The 21,884-nt window shown below is 37.1% G+C and overlaps 4 protein-coding genes across 7 annotated transcripts; 2 read left to right on the forward strand and 2 right to left on the reverse strand.

Annotated features, from left to right (window-relative positions):
- Nucleotides 1-219: 219 nt before the first annotated feature.
- On the reverse strand, nt 220-3,024 carry LOC113694883 (uncharacterized). The gene is made up of 4 exons (XM_027213785.2): nt 2,712-3,024; nt 1,755-2,288; nt 1,109-1,174; nt 220-853 (listed from the first exon to the last, which is right to left on the reverse strand). The coding sequence occupies exons 1-4, from the start codon at nt 2,811-2,813 to the stop codon at nt 794-796; spliced, it is 762 nt and encodes a 253-aa protein (XP_027069586.1). The 5' UTR covers nt 2,814-3,024; the 3' UTR covers nt 220-793.
- A 3,145-nt stretch (nt 3,025-6,169) lies between these two features.
- LOC113696435 (protein STRUBBELIG-RECEPTOR FAMILY 2-like) lies at nt 6,170-12,005 on the forward strand. Its single transcript, XM_027215850.2, has 17 exons — nt 6,170-6,243; nt 6,657-6,794; nt 7,236-7,368; nt 7,462-7,533; nt 7,635-7,700; nt 7,795-7,866; nt 7,937-8,008; nt 8,621-8,692; nt 8,772-8,837; nt 8,921-8,986; nt 9,072-9,406; nt 9,760-10,028; nt 10,105-10,370; nt 10,569-10,716; nt 10,891-11,030; nt 11,111-11,267; nt 11,589-12,005. The coding sequence occupies exons 2-17, from the start codon at nt 6,701-6,703 to the stop codon at nt 11,772-11,774; spliced, it is 2,214 nt and encodes a 737-aa protein (XP_027071651.2). The 5' UTR covers nt 6,170-6,243; nt 6,657-6,700; the 3' UTR covers nt 11,775-12,005.
- Nucleotides 12,006-12,728: 723 nt separating this feature from the next.
- Nucleotides 12,729-18,129, reverse strand: LOC113696108 (CDK5RAP3 protein homolog). 4 transcript variants are annotated; one of them, XM_027215445.2, is made up of 10 exons: nt 17,895-18,124; nt 17,647-17,781; nt 16,280-16,374; nt 15,990-16,084; nt 15,761-15,896; nt 15,515-15,667; nt 14,485-15,045; nt 14,138-14,346; nt 13,499-13,631; nt 12,729-12,987 (listed from the first exon to the last, which is right to left on the reverse strand). In XM_027215445.2, exons 1-10 carry the CDS (start codon nt 17,953-17,955, stop codon nt 12,853-12,855), a joined length of 1,713 nt encoding a protein of 570 aa, XP_027071246.2. In that variant the 5' UTR covers nt 17,956-18,124; the 3' UTR covers nt 12,729-12,852. The 4 variants fall into 4 exon arrangements, with proteins under 4 accessions (XP_027071246.2, XP_027071247.2, XP_027071248.2 ...); XM_027215446.2 differs by lacking the exon at nt 17,895-18,124 and having other exon boundaries at nt 16,288-16,374; XM_027215448.2 differs by lacking the exon at nt 12,729-12,987 and having other exon boundaries at nt 13,527-13,665; nt 17,895-18,129.
- A 995-nt stretch (nt 18,130-19,124) lies between these two features.
- On the forward strand, nt 19,125-21,605 carry LOC113697404 (outer envelope pore protein 16-3, chloroplastic/mitochondrial-like). The gene is made up of 3 exons (XM_027217007.2): nt 19,125-19,262; nt 20,183-20,526; nt 21,168-21,605. The coding sequence occupies exons 2-3, from the start codon at nt 20,196-20,198 to the stop codon at nt 21,311-21,313; spliced, it is 477 nt and encodes a 158-aa protein (XP_027072808.1). The 5' UTR covers nt 19,125-19,262; nt 20,183-20,195; the 3' UTR covers nt 21,314-21,605.
- Nucleotides 21,606-21,884: the final 279 nt, after the last annotated feature.

Genomic DNA, 21,884 nt, shown 5'->3' on the forward strand with positions numbered 1-21,884 from the left:
GCTAAATGATCAAGGCAACATCTGCTGAGCATCATTCTGCAGTGCACTAACTTTTGTACCACAGAGAAGCAGAAAGTTCACTTTTAAGTGTGAGGAACATTTTAGGACCGTTGAGAGGAACAACGGAGGCTTTAAGTATGAGAATCGATTACAAGCATCAAGGTTGATCGCAAAAACAGAAAGGATTGTGCACTTATAATTTCATTTTTTTCTGGGAAATGAACAACTCCAAATTGTGCAAGTTATTGAGATGCCAACGTTCCACAAAACACCTTAGCCAGTAAGCAGCCTGGCTGTCTTAACAGTATCTTGGCATATTGAAAACGTTTAGAGGTTCTGATCAAGATACATAACTCAAAGCTACATGCTTTTGTGTCTTCTCAAAATACGTTGGCCAACTTGAACATGGGCAACACACCAGCTTTTACATTAATTTGGCCAGTTTAAAAAAGTCATCCTCCAACTTGTCACTTTGCTTCTTACCAGCTTGGACATGTGAGATTTTCAAAGGCCAGTACCTTCAATCAAAGTTATCTGACACTTGCCCAAGTCCCTATGCAGTATTTGCTCATCTGTAAGATCTGCTCCTGATCTCACAATCCCCACGTCAAATTCTGTATCAAGGGTTCTCACTCTAGTGATCATCTTCATCTACACCAAGGCAACTGGACAAGAGTCGCTCCCTTGACTCGTACTGGAGAAGTTGAAGAAGTGAACCATAAGCAAAGAAGATGTTAGGATGCTCCAGAAAAGGATAAGAGTACTTGTCAATTGCGTATTTATCTTTATCACTCTAGTGGTCATCTTCGTCTACACCAGGGCAACAGGACAAGAGCGTCTCCTTTGACTCATACTGGAGAAGTACAAGAAGTGAATGATAAGTCAAGGAAAAAACAATTGCATGAAAAAGAATAAAAAATAAAAAAGATGCTCCTGCATTTGTCTTTACAACTGGTATGCTGTAGTTCTTTCTTTCAGTTCAGCAGGAGGGAAAGGAAAATGCTTCTTGAGAATTACTAAAAAAATTAGAGCTTAATTTCTTCTCTTTAGCCAAAGAAATTACTAAATCATGTTGGTTGGTGTAATATTGTCACATTAGCATGCTTACCTGACAGCCACAGAACAGACAATAGTAATGCTCATCTCTCAGTTTCATCAATATAGCAAGTAGATCCTGCGCCAGAAAGTATAAGCAGTTGCAGTGATACTCAAGACTGAAAACATGCCAAACACATTAAGCAAATAAAGAAACCAAACGCATTAAGCAAATAAAGAATCCTACAAATTTTGACCTGAAAAGATAGTGTCTGAGAAGAATCTTACGTAAGAAGTAGAAAACAACTGAACAACCTTCCCTCATAGTAGTATAGTTACATGGTCAACCAGTGCTATTATGATCATAGATATGCACATGATAAACCTTCAACAAAGAAAAAGTCCAGACTTCTCACATTTAGCGTTCATCTCCACTTAATTTTGTTTCCAAACTGCATCTTACTTAGACATAAAGAATACTTGTAACACAATTCAACAAAACAAGGCATCTTTCAAGTTCACCAAAAACCATTGAAACTTATCCAATTAATCATCTATTAGAACACCAAAAACTAGTCTCAAAACACTCTGTTACTAAACCCTTCAACACAACAAAACAAAGACGCTGAACACCAACTTGCAAACAAAGCCGTAAAGATCAACTCGAAGATTCAGCAAATGATACCGATATACCCAAGCAATGGAAAAGACACTCGTACCTCCTCCGTTATTTCTTCTTCCTCCTCTTCTTCCTTCTCTCCACTCTCATCTTCCTTCTTCTCAACCTCTTCAACTTCCCTATTCTCCAACTGGGCCAAAGCCGCTTCCGCCTTCCGAAAATTCACAATGATTCTTCTTCCCTTCCAACGCTCCTTTTGTCGATGCCCGAAATCCACCATCAACTCCTCTTCTTTGATCCTTTCCCTCTCAACCTTCTCTTTCTCCCTCCTCATCTGCTCCACCTTGGGATCCTCTTTCCCGATCCCTGCTCTACCCCTCCTAATCTCCAGCCTGACAGGCTCAGCCCGACCAGAACATTCCTTGCCTAAAGCTGAACCAGGATTGTATCCCATTTGTTTCAACATTTTAAACCCAATGTTGGATTGTGGAATAGCTTTTTCTACGTTAGCCATTGTTTGTTGGTCTTCTTCAATTTGCTTCTGCTCTCTCTTGAGTTTTTTCCTTTCTTGCCAATTTAAATTCTTAGATTTCTTATTCAATGAGCTCGAAACCACTGCCCTGGCATTAGAAACCTGAAATCAGTATAAAAATCAGGACGTTTTTTTTTTTTTTTTTTTTAAAATTATTTCAATAAATTCACCAGACACCATCATGAATTACATTGGAAATGAGATTGACCAATAAGAAAAAAATTGGACTTTCAACGTGAAAATAAGGACTAACTAATCATATTACTTAATTTCAAGATTTCAAAAAAAAAAAATCTCCTCTGGGTCCTAAATTAGACTAATTGATCAAATTAAATAAATGAATAGATAAAGATTCTTGTATTGAACCAATCATAAGCTAATTTGCTAGGGTTTTTTAGGGTTGAAGATTTCAATATAAACCTCAATTTATGAATCATGAACCAATTATGATATAAAAAACCAATAAAAAAAAGGAGCAATTTACAAGACCCAAATTCTGTAGTTGCGTGAGTGAGTGGAACTGACCGATTTAGAGGAAGATTTGAGAGGAAGATGGGAGGCTTCTGGTGGAGGTAAAAACTGAGAGAGGTCTCCCATGTAATCTTCTTGTTCTTGTTGCTCCGCCATCCTTATATGCTTCGTTTCGCTCTTACTGTGTGACTGTGTGAGAGAGAAAAATTACTGCTGCAACCAACTTCTATTTCACGGGATACATTACATATACTCGTTCACCACAGCTCCGCACTGCAATTTTACTGGAAAGATGGGAAGGGGACGAGGTCCCGAGGAAGGCGAAGGTTCAGTTCAAAACTCCAAAGTGATTCAGCAATGCGTTGTCGTTTCAACCTTCCAGCCAATAGGCAATTATGCCCCTGGGAAACACACAAATACAAATATATTAATTTTTTTTTCTTTTTTTTTCCCGAAACGTTAGGAATTTTATATCACAACCAAACTATACACTGTTGGAGCAAGGGCTCCTATTTTAACATTAATGCATTTAGCACTCTGGGGTGGAGTAATTCCACTCCATGTCACAAAAGTTTAAAAGAGCAATTTTGCTCAAACTATAGCATAGGCTATCAATGTCCTCATTTAACCTATCAAAAAAGCACATTCGAAACCATGAAGTCATTTTTTGTATGTCCTCTATTATAGTGGCTGACTCCAAGCTCCTGGCTTTTCCCGCTCGTATTTGGTCAAGCAGTTTTCTATCCTCAATTCATATCTTGATGTCTCACCATCCCTTTGTTGCTGCTTTGATCATACAAAGCCTCACAGCCTATGCATTGTCCTGAGCTTTGTTCCCTGCTTGCCTTTCCTTTAGCGACCAGGCTGCAATTCCTTGGCTTGCGCCATTCGCAGCTGTGATGCCTATACCAAAGGATTTGTTTCCATTCTGGTGTTGGGTCGTCAGCTTTAGTGTTACCACTTCTGAGCCAGTTTGCTCTCTTTGATTGTTCTCTTCTTGCCTTCTTGTTTCTGTTGTGCTTTTCCTTGGTCGTTGCTGAATTGTTTCCTGGTACTCTTTCCATTCTTTAGCAGCTTTTCACTCACTTTAAGGGGATGTTGTTGTGCTGAGTTGAACATTCTGGCATTTCTCGATTTCCAAATTTGCCACAGCACATTGACAGTTAGCGCTATGTGATCATCACCTTCTTGCCTGGTTCTTGCATGCGTCATCATGGAGGTCCACCATTGTTTGAAACAGCCTGTTTGGTCTTCCAGTCCATCCCAGTTAACTAATGCAAATTTCCATATTCCTTTTGCTATCTTGCATTGCAGCAGCATGTGCTCAATTGATTCCTCTTTTTCTCCACATCCACAACATATCGGTTCTCCTCTTTGTGTCCTATGGAAGATTTGAGCCTTTGTTGGTATCCTATTATTGATGCATTTCCACACAAAAGTTTTCAACTTATATTTGATAGGTAACTTCCAAAGTGCCTTAGATAATTTCCTATCTGTTTGTTGATAGCTGCATCCTTCTCCTTTGTTACTTTTTTTCCCTTCGTTTCCTCTTCTCTTGCTGCAAATGTTTGTAGCCAGATGCTACAGTGTATTGACCTGTGTTGCAGTGTTTCCATACCAAACAATCTCCTCTTTCTGCCAGGCTTATTGGGATATTGAGGATGTGTTCTGCATCTTCCCTATTAAAAACTTTAAAGATTAACACTCTATTCCATCTATGCTGAACAATGAGTTGTGAGACCTTTTGCAAGCTACATCCCTCTGGTTTCTGAGTTTTGATCCTTCCTCCACTGTCGTTATTGATCCAGCTATCTTCCCAAATGTTGGTCCCCCTTCCATTTCCTATCCTTTTTTTACACCCTTCTCTAATTATCTCTCTGGCACTCATAAAACTTTGCCAAATCCAAGATGCGTTTTTGGGGATCTTGCTCTCAAGCATTGAACCATCTTTGAAGTATTTACTTTTCAGAAACTTACTTACCAGAAGGTTGGGTTAGGTCATTATTCTCCAAACTTGTTTTGCAAGTAAGGCTTTGTTGATCTCCCAAGCAATCCAATGCTGCTTATCTTTTTTCTCCTTTTGTCCCCACCAGCATTTAGCCATCAGTGAACTAATTCCCTTGCATAGCTTTTGGGGAAGCTTGTAGCAGGACATGGCGTACGTTGGCATAGCCATAGTTATTGCCTTCAATAGAGTTTCCTTGCCTGCTTGACTGAGTAGCTTTGTCTTCCAATGCTCCATCTTTTTCCTTATGTTGTCCCTTATAAACCCAAAAATTTGTTCTTTTGATCGTGTAATTATCATTGGTAGCCCCAGGTACTTCCCTTGATGTACAGCTCGAATTCCTCGCAGTTCTTCCCCTATTGCTTCCTTTACCCTCTGCTCAATGTTCTTGCTGAAGAACACTGAGGATTTCTCTAAATTGATTAGTTGACCTGATGCTGCTTCATATTTGTTTAAGACAAATATATTAACATCCCTATATACATATAAATAAATAAATAAATAAATATTATTTATTTATTTTGGTTTGAAACTTAGCATTACATTATATAATTAATATTCTAGATTTTGGGACAACATGTACATTTTCCATATAAGACTTCTATTCATACATTTAAAAAAGAAAGAAAAAAAAAAAAGAGAACCTCCCATTCATAAAGTACAAAAGTGTGTAGACTTTATTGTCAAATGAATCTCCAACTCAATAAAAACCAGTGTCAAATTGGTTAAATAATAATCAAGTCAACTTCAAATACTTTTGTACGTTTAACATAAAATGGACTTGATCTCCTTGAATGTTTTTACATAGAACGTTTGTCTAAATAAGGTTTTTTTACACATCTAACAACGCATCAAAAAGTTCGTACATTTTTTATTTACTTTGCAAGTCTGAAAGAATGAGCTTAATCAAATCAATGATTACAATGTTCAAGTTTGATTTCATTTTCTTGACGAATTTAAAATCATAATCGAGTTTGTTTTGACCATTATCAAGCTAAACTCAAAAGAAATTATTTATCCAATCTAGCTCGATGACAGCTCAAGTAATTTGATTTATTTCAATGTAAAAGAATATCCTTTGTTATGATTATTGTACTTAGTAAGAAAAGTTAACAAAAATAAACTTTTGATCAAATCTAGTTTGATAAGTTGATTAACCAATCTCAAGCCAAGATAAATGTCCACATTGAGTAATTTTTTGTCCCTCCAAAATAAGAAAAAAATAGTCGATCTTTCACCTCTAAATGTACAATGTCATGCTTTTCTCTAAAATTTTTCCGAACTTTGGTTCCTTTATCAAATAATAAAGACTAGTATTGATCAATGATTTGAATGAATGAAATCCTCGTTTTATCTTTTTTTTTTTTAAAAAAAAAAGACTAGCAAATCAAAATATTTGGCGTGGGCCAGGTAGAAAAGGTGGGCTTGAACGATAAATCTTTAACTAACTAACCGCCATAAAGCATTCCCTCCAAAACGAGCAGAACACTTCTTCGATAAAAACCACCACCCTCAACACACACACACACACACACACTTCCTCGCTCTCACCGGCACAGTAGAGAAAGAGAAAGAAGAGAGGTATACTCTACATTTTCCCTGAATTCCCGGTAAAGTCTGGAAAAGAAGCTCAAGAGCTCAAGAATTTTGATTCGCTCTTCTTAAAATCTTAAGATTTCTTGCTTGACGAGTAAAAATTCGTCCTGCTTGATCTTCTTGAACCCTTTAATTCTGTATAAGCTTGAATATCTTTTTCAGTTTTTGCTTCAGACGTTTTTGACTTGAGAGTAGAATTACACGAGTGTTTTTTTTCTGGGCTTTGTTCTTTCTGTATTCTCAGGTTAATTTGGTTTAAAAAAGCAGCTTCGTTTGGTAATGAAATAAAGGATCTGGTTTTTAATTCTTATTAATGATACTTGATTACTCTCTTTTTTTCTTTTTTTTTTTACTTCTTTCTTGAAATGGGTGCTGATTCTTTCTGTTTAATTTTTCAGGTGTTTTCTGGTTTAGCATTTTGTGATTAATTTGGCGAAGGACGATGGCTAAGCGCTGGATGTTGTTCTGTTTCGCTGGGATTTTCTTCTCAGCAATTTTGTCCTTGAATGTTTTGGCCCGTACAGATGATCTTGATGGTACTATTCTCTAACTTTCATTCTCTCTTTTCTTATTAATTTCTCCTTGTATCAAAGAATATACGCATGTTATTATTCAGTAGTATGATGATTTCTCTAATGTAAACTTGTTTTTCACATTGCTCCTAATAATGGCTAGTAAGTACTCTTGTATCTTGATGATTCGGTATCTGTGATCTGTTAACGTGAAGGCCAATTTTTAATGGTCGTGCAGTTTAATTTAGAAAGTGGGAAGAAGATTAACTGTCACATTCTTTAGTCAAGAGAAGTTTCTGATGATCAAACGATGCATATCAATAATATGATTCTGCTTTTCCTTTTTCTGTTCCTTTGGGCTTGAGCAATAAGATCTGAGAACTAGCTAAATGTACTCATTTAAGGGAGATAACTCAGCAAATTTGAAGGTCTCTGGATTATAATTGTTGTACATATGTTCTGCAGTCCAAGTACTTCGATCAATGTATAATGCCCTGAATAGGCCGCCACAGTTGAAGGGTTGGAAATCAGAAGGTGGTGATCCATGTGATGAATCATGGGAGGGAATTTCCTGCACTGGTTCATCAGTAATCTTCGTGTATAATCGCATAATCTAGTCAAACATTTTTATTTCATCAGCTAATTTCAATTTGTTAAAGACAGATTTAAGTTATTTATTTCTCTTCTGCAGCAACCTACATGGACTAGAGCTTACTGGTAATCTTGGTCTGGAGCTCTTCAACTTACGTAGCTTGAAGCAGCTGTAAGCTAGCAACTCTGAGTCTTTTTTGGCTAGTCTCTAACTCCATGTTCAAGATTCTATAATTTAGTGATTGATATTCTTTTGTATGCTTTGTTTGATAGGGACGTTAGCTCAAATAACATTCAGGGTGAGATCCCACTCGGTTTACCTATTAATCTCACTCACCTGTAAGACTTCTTTCTTACTGAATCATTGAAGCAAAATAACTTCGATCTCTGCTGGCAAATCGACTCTTCTACTTTTTCTTTCTGGTGAATACAGGAATTTGGCTAACAACAACTTCAGTCAAAACATTCCCGTCTCTTTGTCTTACATGAGGCATCTCCGGCATCTGTAAGCAACATGTCCCTTGACTGTCTACCGCAATGATTTTATCGTGTAGTAACAGAAGTAACGCTTTCAGGAATCTGAGCCACAATGCCTTATCGGGAGTATTGGGAGATGTCTTTACTGACCTTGAAAAGCTGATAGAGATGTATGATTACTTTAAACTCATATTTTGTTCCTTAAATTTGTAGGCTGTAGCACACTGTGAACAGAGACTTCATGAACTGGAGTTGTTTTGTTTTGTCAGGAAGTGGATTAATTTGCTAATATTCATAATTGCATCCATGCTAATTTACCAGCATTAAGGGATCATTTGCATTTGGCTTGTTCTGATATAGGCCAATTAGTATGCATGTTGCATTGGCTCTTAGAAATTGAAGCCTCAGGCCATCAGAAAATGGTTTACTTTGCAATTCAAAATAATCATGCTAATTTCAGCTCAAGTTTTTTCGTGCATAATACCGGAGCTTGATAACAGTTCTTGCATCCTAAAGAATGGATGAAGTACACCATTAGCAACTTTGTTGATTATGGGTGACTGGAGATGCTCTGAGGAACCATTAAAAATTGAGCAATACTAATTGAAAATTTTGACCTCCAATGGATGGCAAGAGTGCTGCATTGAAACATTAAACCTCTGTTAGACCTGAAGCTTTGTCAGTTTATTTGATTAATTGCAAACTGTCTAGGCATGGGATTAGGATTCAATTGTGTACATTAACTTATTTCCATTGTTGAAAACATCAACCTCTTCTGCCAGGGATTTGTCATACAATAAGTTCAGTGGAGATCTACCTAGTTCTTTTGGATCTTTGGCAAATCTTACACGATTGTGAGTCTTGTTTGCCCTCACTGAATTTCATACGCCTTCTGTCTTCAACATGGGTGAATAATATTAGCTTTTGTTGCAGATATTTGCAGGGAAATGAATTTACTGGATCTGTAGTATATTTGGCTGACCTCCCACTCTCAGATTTGTGAGTTTTTCTGTATAATATGCTTGAAGCAACTTTTGTTGCCTTTTTTATTTTCGTCTCTCGCTCAATCCTATCTATTTCAGGAATATTGAGGACAACCACTTTAGTGGTGTTATCCCGGAAAAATTTCAATCTATAAACAACTTATGGTAAGATATTGGATGATTCACCGACTTAAATTACTTAATTTGGTTTCCTAAGCTTATACTGCTTTGCCACTTCATTTGCATGCAGGTTTGGTGGCAATAGATTTGACAGTGGAAAAAATTACCCATACGCTCCCTGGAAGTATCCTTTTGAGGATTTGCCAAATGAGCAGAGTATAACTGGTCCACCAACTCAAGAATCCAGTGCCATAGAAAGTTATCCTACTCACAAAGTAGGAGGACATAAAAGAAGAAGACTGGGTTCGGGTAAAATCGGTTTTCTGGTTGGTGGTGGCACACTGGTGGCATTCTGCGCGGCACTTGCTTTGGTGGTTCGCATTCGCCGAGCTCAGAATCAAAAGCTCAGGAGCATAGGGAGCAGTCGGCATTCTCTGAATTCTCTTGCATTTAGTACAAGCGGAGGTCAGAGATACTCTAAAATTAGATTTTAGTGAATCATGATAAGTTATCCAACCTATAGTTTGCATTAGCCATGTCTAGCTCAATTTACTTTTCTAAAGCTGCAAAAGAATTTCTTTTCGCCAAATGATCTGTATTCTTCTGAACACTTGCTGTGATGTGTGGTTTTTAAAATGTTCTTGAACCCATGACCCACCTCTTTCCTGCATAATCTCACACCCTATTGATCCCTGGTCTGACACTTGGCAATTTAGCAGTACAAATGAAATTGCTATATTGTTGCCCCTACAGAAATTTGTATCTCTAACGTAGTGTTTTTTTTCAATCCCTTTTCTTCTTTTGTACCATTTGGCCAGAGTTTTCTTCCACGGCCGCTGAGGGTAGCCCGCACCTATCAATACTTAGCTCTTCTTCAGGAATCAAATCCTTGCATTTACCTCCCATTCGTAGCAAACCAATGAAAGTCTCCAGAAGAAGTTTTTCCAAGACGAGCAAAGTCCCGATATGTGCAAAACGCTACACTGTGGCAGAGCTTCAACTAGCAACAAACAGCTTCAGTGAGGAAAACCTTCTTGGATGGGGATCCCTTGGCTCTGTTCATAGCGCAAAGTTGCCTGATGGAGAGGTCAAAACTAGAACTTTGATATATAGAACCAAGTAGAATCTCAGATATTGACAAGTCATTTTTTTGTCTTTTCCAGTTGTTGGCAGTCAAGAACATTAGCACTGTAGAATTGTCTCTTCATGAAGAAGAACAATTCTTGAATGTTGTAAGGAATGCTTCAAGATTGAGACATCCTAACATTGTAACACTCCTTGGCTACTGTATGGAGCATGGACAGCATCTCCTTGTCTATGAGTATGTTAGGAATTTGTCACTTGACGATGCCTTGCATTGTACTGAGTACACACCGCTATCTTGGGATCTTCGTCTACGAATTGCTCTTGGTGTAGCTCGGGGGGTGAAGTAAGAATTCAAAACTAAGCCAATAATATTTTTTGTATCGTATTTTGACACGCACAACTCCCACTACCATACTCATCCTAGAATATTCTCTTGGGATTTCTGGCATTGTAGTAGGTTTTAGTTCCAATTTCTTGGAAACATACAGTTTTGTAGTTCCAATTTCTTGAACACGCACCGCTATTTTTGTGGAATTTTCAGTTACCTGCATTCCTCCTGCGAACCTCCAGTTGCCCACAGCAATTTGAAAGCAGCCAATGTCTTACTTGATGAAGATCTGAGGCCTCGCATTTGCGACTCTGGCCTGGCTATCTTGAGACCCCTCTCAAGCAACAGTGTAAAACTCAAGGTACATTCTTCAAGAACCTGTTTTTCTTAGCAATCATGGAGTATGTTTCGGGTTTCAAAATCTGTAGTTTACTTTCAAAAAACGCCTCCTCTTCGTCATGTTGCTTTATTTTGATTTAGAGATTTTCTAAATAATGAGCTCAAACTTCTTGTCAATTGCTATTGATGCAAACAGGCTTCTGAAATGGCTATTGCTGATAGTGGCTACATTGCGACTGAAGATGTTTACATTGGAATGAATAACTTGAAGGCTGATGTCTATGCCTTTGGTGTGTTGCTTTTAGAGCTTTTAACAGGAAGGCCATCTTTTGACAGGTAAAGAAACTACATATGAACTGAATTTGCTAGAATTCAATTCTGCTTCTGCTGACAGTTCTTTCCTTTGGTTGGAGCAGTTCAAAACCAACAGAAGAGCAGTTCCTGGTCCAGTGGGCTTCAAGGAGGCTTCATGATAGTGATTACCTGGCTGGAATGGTTGATCCAGCAATCAAAACATCAATCTCCCCCCAGGATCTTTCTCGTTTTGCTGACATCGTCTCCCTCTGTGTCCAGGTATTGCACAATAGGGACACACGAAATTTCTTCAGAGGAGGCTCTGAAGAAATTTTGAAACTGATTGCATCAGCACGCCAATAAGCATCTGATGATTCTGATTTCATTCTTCTAATCCTCATACTATTTTTGAATCAGTAATGCATCTGATCTGAACCTAATCCAGTGCAGTCATCGTCATCCTTGAACGATATTACTGCATCTTCCATGCGATTTTGAAGAAACAGAGCTAACTTTTTGTTTTTGGCCTCACAATTCTTAGCTTTCTAAATTTTTGTTATTTCTGTCTCATGTGTTTGTTTGTTCAACTAATATTTGCAGCCTGTGAGGGAATTTCGTGCAACAATGTCTGAAGTTGTGGAGTCACTGTTAGTTTTTATACAAAAGCCTGCCCCAGGAATAGGAACAGACACAGCAGATGGTGAAGGTGACCCCTGCAATCGATCATTCCGCTCCACCAACTCGCGCTTTTTCGGATCACCAACACTGAGCTACTATTCCATTTGATCTTGAAATTTGATTTCTTGATCTTCAAAGTTCTTTGCCGACTTTATGCATTTTAGCCGAAAGTGTTTAATATCTCAGCTTTGTATGGTTAACCTCGTGAAATTCAACAAGTATGATGATACCCATCTACAAAATGCTCCTACAGATCTCAAAGAGATGAACTTTCTGTTCGCCATTCAAACTTCTGGATCATTTCCACAATGAAGTTTTCCATTCACTGTACTGCACCAATCCTTCTTTTTGACTGCGAAGTCCTTTACCCATTTTGCTGATTGTGTTCGGTTATATGCAGCTTGTTGAACATTTCCTGTACCATGACTGCAGTAGGCACAGAATCAGGTTGAGCATCTTTATTTCCTGTTCATTACAGATGAAGTGAACATAATCTGAGTATTAATGAAATACATTCGATGTTATTAGGAGCTCTACATTTATTCTATCTCAAAGTTAAGTTCAATAAAATGTTGAGAAGCTACCTGCAATGTTAGCATCTCGCTAGAAAATAGTCTCGGTAAAATCACAAGTAAATGCAAAACATCAAACAACAACAATCCATGCTACCAGAGCATATTATATCTTATTGAGGTATACACTTTGTAAAATCTCCTTTTCCTTTACATGGGCCAAAGGAGAGAAACTCATATTCCAGTTAAAACTGGAACTAGAGTGCTTTCAAATACAACATTCATGCACGATTGCAATAAGACAGCAGATGTTGGTAACATCCCAAAGAATGCAGAATACAGAAACAAAGTGTATTAACATCCCATTCAGGTAGAACATCCCAGCATCGAATGCGCCTCAGCATACGATCATTTCTCATTTCTGTGAAAAAGCTTTCTAGCATATTATGCTGCACCAACTCACTGTTATGCAATTATAACGCTATGAGGGTCAACCCTCATTGTTTGAAATTTCAATTATGTTGTAATAGGGAAAATAAATCTCTACCCATGTTATAACTTCAATCAAATATATTTGCTAAATAGTTTCTACAACGATCAGTTCTGATTACCACGTTTGTCCATTTCCTTGTCAAAAAATGGACAGGGAAGAAAGAGAGAAGTTTCACAAGCATCTACGCACTGAAAATACTACTACTCAGCAACGTATTTATCTCTCCAATTATATTAACCGGTCTTCCATCGAACATTGACGAAAGTGTAGATTCACAAAGTTTCTTTAACTCTCGGGTCTTTGCTAACGCCAATTCCTGCATCAAGACGAGCAAGTATCAAAGTACTGAAGAAGAAAGCTATCAACTAAAAGGAAGTTCAAAAATCCTTATAATCTAACGAATTAAGTGTTATGTTTCCATCTCAAGTAGTTTGCGTACAATATTTGAACGGAAATACACCGTTTGAACCCATTAGAGGGACAAATATGAGGAAACATCGAGATACGTCATTCCTACTGTTAAGACGAAAAGATAGCAGAAAGAACTAAGACACCATGGTGCTTCACCAGTTGTAGGTGATGACATCAAAAACAGAACCTTATAGTCTTTAACAAACACAGCTATTGTACAAACTCAATTTCCATTTATAAAACCTGTAAGTTGCCTTTCAAAATGTGCAACAGTTTCATAACAACAAAAAATATTTGTCCCTATTGTTTCTTTCTAGAAGCCATACTTAGTATTTAACAGGTTCATGCTCTATCACCAAAACAATTTGGTGTTGCAGAAATAGATTAGACCACCAATTCAAACATTATTAACTCACTTGTTTTGGCCATGAAGAAGATAATAAATTTTGAAGCTCCATCCGCCTAATAGCCAAATCCTTCAATCCCTCCTTTAACTTGATCTCGTGGTGCTTTTTTTCTTCCAAGGTCTTCACCAGTCTATCCAAAAATCTGAAATTGGGAAGCATCTACAGTAAATACTCAGCTGCCAAAAAAAAAAAAAGCTCAGAATAAAAAGCATGACAACTGCACAGTAATGCGACTTCAGAAAAGAGCGGAAAACAACTCAAGCATTGTCAACAAAACACCATCAACTATAAACAAACAATGCATACTTATTCATACAATTTAAAGTCTGTATAGTGTATACGTGAGTACCCATTGTACAAATCATCGTATAGTATCAAGATGCAGACCACTGATCCACCCACACACAGGCACACAGAGGCTGCAAATATTTGCTTCTGGGAGCCACCATACATACATTTGGAAAAGGCTTAAAGTACAAAGTCAAAACTTGACATCAAGATGCCATTTTATTCACAACAAATAGATAACCATAAGCATTCTACATCTTAAGTACGTATATTTTATATGAATGATGCCGGAAAGTATTCAACCACAGTAGGAGTAACAATGATCAAAGACTATGTACATGGTTTAAACAAAGTCATCACCTTTTTGAGTTGAGAATCATAATAAGGTCCCTCGTTTTCCTATTTGTTAGCAATGATATAACCAATGAAACGTCAGAAACCATTGGCTGGATTGAATCAGAAGAGTACTGCTGCAGGACAAAAGGAGCAACTGCCTGGACTTGATGTTGCAATGACAGAGTTTCTTCATTTGTTAATTCACTCAAGCGTTGATTCAGAAATGCTTTAACCTGATGAAAGAATGTCAAATGAAAATCAAGAATTATATAGAAAATTTCATAAAAGAAAAGAAAACAAAGAAACAAACAAAGAAAATCATGATAGCAACTACTAAAGGTATCAAGTAACAGGTTTAAAGCCATATTAACCTCAAACAGATCATCAAGAATCTTATTCCTATAATCAGTCTCCAGAAGGGGACTTCTCTCTTTTGCACTGCCTTGGACTTCTGATGAAGTGTTTGGCGTGAACAAGGAAGGCTCCGAATGCAAACCAGAAGAACCAGCTTCCTCAGTTACATTGAATTCAGGATTTTCAACACTTATATCCCAGGAGATCTCTGATGTAGCAACCTCAGGTGCTGGAAACTCCTCCTTCATCAGTCCCGTCTCATCCAACTCAATACCTTCACTATCAGCAGAATTTGGTAAATCACTAGCATTAACAATTTCATAAGGACCAAGTCCATTGCCATTTTCTTCTGTCTCTTCTATGGTACCAATATCCCAGTCAATCTGGGAGCTGTCCAATGTAATATCCCAATCAATACTGTCGGCTGCAAAGTCTGTCTCCCCAGCTATTTTGTTTGGTTCGCTCTGGCTGGGTTGAGCAACAGCAGAATCAACAGCTTCAGAGCAAACAGAAATTGTAATAGAAGGTGGCTTTTCACGGACTTCTCTTAAATTTGGCAACACAGTCCCCACAGTTTTCTGCACCCAGATTGAACACAAGTCACGCATAGATAAAACATTTGTTAGTAAATAATCTTCACCATGATTTTATAATATCTTAGTAGCTTTTCACCATATATTTTTATTTTTGTTGGCATGGAAAAGCAATTGTCCTATATCTTTACATAGTAAACAGTACATCTACAAGAATGAGAAACATTTCGAACAAAGACACAATATAAAGTAGGCGCTTATGAAAAATCAGAATTCACAAACTAGAGTTGAAACAAAAATTTGACAGGTAGCAACAATACTAAGAGATAGCGGCATTTCATGGAGTACACATACTAAAAATCAATTCCAAAGTTTTCACAGGTAGAGTGGAAAATTCTTGCGTGATGATAAAATTGGCATCTCTCACCATGATTTTGCAGTGCTAACATACTCCACCATGCTTTTATATTTACCCCAGAAAGTTCAGATTCCAACACTGTTTACTCTCACTTACCTCCTGTTCAGAATGAGCATCTCTGACAAAGGCTGAATAGAATTCAATAGCCAGTGACACAGAATCACCATTCAATACTTCTAGTATCCTGCTAAATGTGCTTGGAAGAGTTTTACTTGCAGTTTCTAACAGCTCTGACCTCACATTTACTCCCTGGAAAGCAGAACAATATTCTCATTTATGGACCACTATTATAAAAATATACTGTAATAACTAATTAGTGGCCAAAAAAAATTAAAGCATAACCTGCAATCCCAGATCCTGACAAGCCTCTGCATATTTAGTTGCTGAAAGGGCTGCATTTCTTTTTATCTCAGATTCCTTCCGCTCCAGTTCAACAAGTTGCTGCTGAATCTTCTGTACCTGCTTCTTCTGATAAGGTCTAAAAGTTGAAAAGATAAGGATAAATAAGCAGACAGAAATAACTAATCAGACATTCTATGCTTGCTTCATGTATGACTTTGACCTAGCTTACATTTCATAATTAACATTTTGGACCATTATCTGAGCAGCCTCTCCCAGGAAAATTGAATCCTTCTCAAAAGCACGCACAATTGCCTCCCAAGCACCCTGTTCAAAATGCAACACATTCACAGTCACAAAAAAAGATTGTCCTGAGGCACACAAATGCACACACATGTAACCACTCACAGATGAGAAGACAGACAAACACGTCCAGGTACACATACACAAGCACGAACACACAGAGAGAAGGAAGGAAGGTAGAGATTAGGAAGATGATGATGATGTCTTTGCGGATCTTACAGCAGCACCTGAAAGCCTTCCAAATATATTACGGCTTTCTGGAGTTGACTTGAGGAGAATCTCATATATTTCTTTGGCTTCTAAGTACCTAATGCCTGAAAAGTGAATGTGTGTGATTATACAAGAGATATCAAAGTAAATTTACCTCTATGCTAACTGTGTAAAGACTTTATAATTAGAAAAAAACTCCTACAAGCTATTGAATTAGCAGGCGGAACCAAAATTTACCCCCATAAGAGGATCATTAAAATCGTAAAATGGCAATGGGGACACAATTTGACAGGAAGTAAGATTCTTATCTTAGGACAGAGACAAGTTAGAATATGTCACCAACTGAGAAAATATCAAGCTTCTAAATAATTAAGAACTGATAAAAACAGAACAAATAAAGTGCTTAATTTGAGAAAAAAAAATTGCATATTCACGATATTCAGTGACAAAAAGTAATTGTAGATTCATGTTCTATTTATCACTAGCTATTGGATAAAAAAACTCTTCTTCTGCTTGTATATTCTTGTGCTTGGACATAAAACGAAGAAAAGGAAATGATATCCCTGCTTAAAATGACCAAGTTTTTCCCTTATTTGACCCTGTTTCTGAAAAACGTTAACCAACCAGCAAATCTAGTACATTCACAATTGGTATTGACTCGAAATGACAATACGCACCGCAAAGGGAAAGTACATGAAAGTTTAGAAACCTTAAGCAATCCAGTAAAGTGCGCAAGCTTAAACCAATGCTAAAGGCCACCTTTTCCAAGATAAATGCTCAGGTTCAACCTTTCCAAGACAAATAGTAAGTGCTCAGGTTCACCCTTTCCAAGAGAAATAGCACTCACCGTTTTCCCCTATCCACCCTAAAGGAAAATGTGAGAAAAGAAGAAATAACGATTCGGCACAAAAAAAAAAAAAAGAAGTAACATTTATAATCTGATCTTTTACTAGAGTAAACTCCGCCCACCTCCCTCTCCTTTCCCTTCCTTAACTCCTCCATCATCCAAATTGGAAGCAAAGATGGATGCTTAAATCTTAGGAAAGATCAAATTTGATCCCAATTTTCACCCAAGAACTCGTTTTTCAATATCATTGAAGTAATTTCCACCTCAGACGTGAAAATGCTCGAAACTAGTCCACTCAAGAAGACCACGCAGTACACTAAGCTATGCATCTCTTTGAGTGTACGTGCAAAATTGATTTCATTTTTCAACCTAAAATAATCAAATTCAGAGCTAACAAAAGAAAACTGATGAAAACAAATATAGCTATAGCCATGTGATTATGGGCCCTACTCATCGTCTTTGATTCTTCAGCAACATTTGTTTTTCAAAAAAAATAATAATAAAAAGGGGAAAAGAAAAGGAAAAAAACCTTCAGGGTCCAGGGTTTGGAAGTAAGGATCAAGGTCTTTGGGAAGCGAGGCAAACGCTGCCGATATCTTGGCTCTCACTGCCGCCAATCGCTTCCGCCAGTCCGCCGGAATTCTCCTCCGATCCACCAACCATTCTTCAACGGAAATTCAGATTAAAATTAACATCCAAAAAACACTAGCTTTCACAGCAATCTAGAAATTAAAAAGTGAAAAAAAAAAAGAGAGGTCGAGGTGTGCTAAAAATTACCTCCCAGACGAGCGAATGCGATATCGATAGGTAAATTACGAATGTCCTCTTGGCTCTGCATTTCCGGCAGAGTTTCTTCTTTCCTTTTTTTTCTTCTGTGGAAAAGAATTGATGAATTTATTTAGTCGAGTGTTTTAAGCAGAGTCTCCGATGAAGTTTGCCGATTCGAAGAGCAGACGTCCGTCGTGGAGGACGAGAGCTGTAATAATGGGCTGAGTGGGCTTTGGTTTAGTCCACGGAGACAAGGATTGAAAGTTGAATCATCATCAAAATTCCAAATCAGGCCCACCACTTACAGGATTTGGACGCGTTCAAAAGTAATGAATGTAATCTAATGACTTTATTTGAGCGTTTATGATGCAATTTTTGGACTAATTGTACTTCTCAACCATGAGAGTTACATTACATCTTATTAAAAAGAAATAATCAAATTTTAGTTAATATTGGCTTTCCAAATAATCAAATTAAACTTAATTCACAATAAATGTTGCTAACATGTGTCTCGTAGTTTGCTCACTTAGCATGGAACCTTTTCTTTTCATTTTTCTTTTATTTTTATCAATAGAAATGAAGGTGCAAGGATTTTTTTTTATGTAATAAAAAGTTTGGATGAATTTAATTCTGATTACTGTCACAGTCAGTCAGGGCATTATACCTCTAAGACCATATGAATATGTGTGGTGCAAGTGTAGTAACAAGAGTTACAGTAAATAACATGAAAAAAAAAGAGAGATGATATTGATACATAATTATTAATTATAGAGAAATGTTAATCGCATTTCACTTTTTTATTAATGACACTCTCACCATTTGTTTTATCATATGATCTAATAAATCAAAATTATGTGATAAAAATGATAGTAATTTGAGTGCTGTAACACAAAGTGGAGTACCATTAACAATTTTCTTACTAAAAACTTGTTCAAGTTTTGATAGACAACCAAATATAACAAACTTTTATGTTTAGTAATATTTCAAAATTGAGTCGAAATTAACTTGACTAGCATAAAGTTTGAAATTTATATGTAAAATTTTCAACCTACTCGAGCTCAACTGGATACAAGTTTGCCTTCCTTTTTTTTTTAAAAAAGAAATTTTACCTTCAAAAAAAAATCAATACAAATTTACCTTCCATTCGATAAATAATCAAGGCAAGTTTAAACACAATTTCAACATCTTTAAAATAAACAAACATTGGACGAGCCCCGAATCCTGTCGCGTTGGGCTTGACATAGCTCGTTTATGAGCCCAAAACGTATGTCAATCTCACTCTGTAGTCTCCACGCCGGTTCCTATCTCATTTGCTCCAAGTCCTCTCTTTTCTTGTTCTCTCTCTGAAATAGCCACTGCAGATCAGTGCCAAGTCTGGTAAGCTTCCCTTCTTTCCTCTTCTTCTTTTTTATGTTGTATTTTGGAATTTAATTTATGCTAATCGTCACTGCCATTCATATATTTATCAGTGCTTGCTTGAATTTTATTGCTTGTTAAGATTAAGAGTGAAATATTGAAGGACATCGAATTGGGATTCTAGAGTTTGAGCAATTTGATAAGGGGATTTTCAATTCGAAAGTCTGCCAAATGTTCAGCCACGATAAATTGATTGTTTTTTAATTTGTGATCCTAGCTAAATGGGTGCTAAAATCATTGTGGATATATGGCTCAATTTTGTTTCGTTTCAAATGTTTTTTTTAATGTAGGTTTTACGTATGATGCCTTAGGATTGGATTTATAGGTGGTGAAGTTTTCAGGGGTTTCTGACTTTGAGATATTTTACCTACCATCAGTCTCTGATATATGCTGGAAAGGCTTGTGAAATCCAGGAAGCTATGGTTTTACTTGGACATAAGTGGAATTGTGGAGAGGATACTACAATGCAGAAAATCTATTGTTTTAAATGATTTCTTCCCTTATAAGTTCAATCTGGGCTTTCTTTCTTCGATGTATGCATAGTAAATATGGTAATCTAGTTCAAACATAACTTTCGGGTCTATGCTCTGGACTTTTTTTTTTTTTTTTTTGCTTTTTTCTTTGTAAGTCATCAAAAGGTTATTAGACTTTTTGATATTTTGTTTAGAAATGGGTTCTTTGTGTACAAAGTAAGAGAAAACAAAAGTGAAACCAAATAAGCAAATAAGAGGTGGCATTATATGTATGTTAATCACACCATTTCTTAGTTGTTTTTTTTTTTCAAAATCCTAATTTTTCTTGTACTAATGCTTTGCACTTTAGGAATGATTTTTTAACTAATACCTTAGCTTGATATAATTGTTATTTGTCTTTTTCTCCAGTTTGGCCAAAGTTATGGATCCGGCAGAACTAAGGTACTTAGAAGATGAAGATACTCCGTTGATGAAAACAATTAAGGGTGCTACTTCAGGTCTAGTCGCTGGTACTATATGGGGAACCATCGTTGCGACCTGGCAGGACGTGCCTCGTGTTGAGAGAAGAGTTGCACTTCCTGGGCTGATCCGGACTCTAAAGATGATGGGAAACCATGGGATTACTTTTGCTGCCATTGGTGGGGTTTATATTGGTGTAGAACAGTTGTTGCAGAATTATAGGATGAAAAGAGACTTTATCAACGGAGCTGTTGGTGGGTTTGCAGCTGGTGCTACTGTTGTGGGTTACAAAGGTTGTCTTTCTCTTTCTTAAAATTTGGTGTTATGATAGACACTGCAGAATAAGATGTGGAATTTCACATGAAGCCCATGGTTAGACTTGAGGTTCTCTTTATTTTGTCTGTTTGACATTTTGTTGAAGATGATAATTGCAAAAGACTAAATATTGTGAAGCCTTATATGGGTCTGTGGCACATAGCTGTATGCCTTTTACATAATGGATATACTTAAAGCGCCTCAATCAAAATGTTCAGATTTAACACACATCTCGAGGCACATTTTAACGTCTCATATTTGTAGGTTCACTCGATTATCCATAAACAGTATTATGAAACTTTACACATCATAAGTTTGTTTTCTGTATTTTATGTCATTTAGTGGATGCCTGTGTCTGTTCCTGTAGTTTGTTTTTATCCTTGTTATGAACCCATATTTACACTCCCGACTTTCAAGAATCTCATTGCATAGTTGTTTACTGGAGATATGGGATCTGCTAATAAGGAAGCCTCCCTAATGGAAAACATTATTTTGTTATCCTCAGTACAGAACCAATTTTTGATAGCACTATAAGGTTTCCTTTAGTTTCAGAAGTGAGGCTCGGCTACAGGCCCAACTTTCCCTTGGTTGCTAAATCCTTTTGGAAAATGTTCTACAGGAAAGAGCATTGCAACTGCACTATCTGCAGGAGCTGCGCTTGCAGCCACTTCTGCTTTTATTGACGTTGGAGGTCAGACCACCAGAATAGATAATGGCAAGGAGTACTACCCATACACCACCAAGAAGAGGGCTAGTGCTGATTAAGTCGTCTTGCTGATAGGTGTGGAAGGCTGTTGGAACATGTACAAGTGGAAGAGGATTCAACTGTTTTTTAGTCTGCTGCTTTTTCTTTGTTAGGGGATGGTCCATACACCTGGACTATGTTTCATGTCAAATGCCTTCCTTCCTTTTCTTTCCTATCCTCAAGAAAATTTGAATAAATATGTTGTCTCGTTATTTTTTGGCGTGACATGTGATTTCATGGTTGAGATCGTACCTGATTCTGGTTAATGGTTTCTGAAAGCATGAAATACCTCTAAAAATTGGGGATCGAAAAGTAGCTGGTTCTGGCATAGAAGCCATCTTGCTGAATGCCGAATGTGTTTATATCTGCCCTTGTGCAAAAATATTTAATTCACTTCACTTGGTATGACTCTGTAATCATCACCCTCAAACTGTAGTATTAGATTTAAAGAGCCGGATAAAGCAGTAATTTTGGAGCATTCTTACATAAAGCTACAATTTTTCAGATTAACTTCTCTTGGATCTCTTGGCCTGTTGCAGTTAAGTCTGAAATTTTAGCAGGTTAGATACGGCATGGTACAAGAAATTTTTT

This window comes from Coffea arabica, chromosome 6e (genome assembly GCF_036785885.1).
Source record: "Coffea arabica cultivar ET-39 chromosome 6e, Coffea Arabica ET-39 HiFi, whole genome shotgun sequence".
In the NCBI taxonomy this organism is placed as follows: Eukaryota; Viridiplantae; Streptophyta; class Magnoliopsida; order Gentianales; family Rubiaceae; genus Coffea; species Coffea arabica.

Excerpts from the sequence above, each read along its gene's own strand:
- LOC113694883 (XM_027213785.2), bottom strand. The coding sequence starts at position 2,813 with ATGGCGGAGCAACAAGAACAAGAAGATTACATGGGAGACCTCTCTCAG. Across the intron at positions 1,175-1,754 it reads AAGAAGAAATAACGGAGGAG|GATCTACTTGCTATATTGAT; the intron begins GTACGAGTGTCT and ends TTTCTGGCGCAG. Across the intron at positions 854-1,108 it reads GTCTGTTCTGTGGCTGTCAG|TATGAGTCAAAGGAGACGCT; the intron begins GTAAGCATGCTA and ends GTACTTCTCCAG.
- LOC113696435 (XM_027215850.2), top strand. The coding sequence starts at position 6,701 with ATGGCTAAGCGCTGGATGTTGTTCTGTTTCGCTGGGATTTTCTTCTCA. Across the intron at positions 8,693-8,771 it reads TTGGCAAATCTTACACGATT|ATATTTGCAGGGAAATGAAT; the intron begins GTGAGTCTTGTT and ends CTTTTGTTGCAG. Across the intron at positions 8,838-8,920 it reads GACCTCCCACTCTCAGATTT|GAATATTGAGGACAACCACT; the intron begins GTGAGTTTTTCT and ends TATCTATTTCAG.
- LOC113696108 (XM_027215445.2), bottom strand. The coding sequence starts at position 17,955 with ATGCAGAGCCAAGAGGACATTCGTAATTTACCTATCGATATCGCATTC. Across the intron at positions 17,782-17,894 it reads CGCATTCGCTCGTCTGGGAG|AATGGTTGGTGGATCGGAGG; the intron begins GTAATTTTTAGC and ends TTTCCGTTGAAG. Across the intron at positions 12,988-13,498 it reads CTTCTTCATGGCCAAAACAA|GAATTGGCGTTAGCAAAGAC; the intron begins GTGAGTTAATAA and ends GTCTTGATGCAG.
- LOC113697404 (XM_027217007.2), top strand. The coding sequence starts at position 20,196 with ATGGATCCGGCAGAACTAAGGTACTTAGAAGATGAAGATACTCCGTTG. Across the intron at positions 20,527-21,167 it reads TACTGTTGTGGGTTACAAAG|GAAAGAGCATTGCAACTGCA; the intron begins GTTGTCTTTCTC and ends AATGTTCTACAG.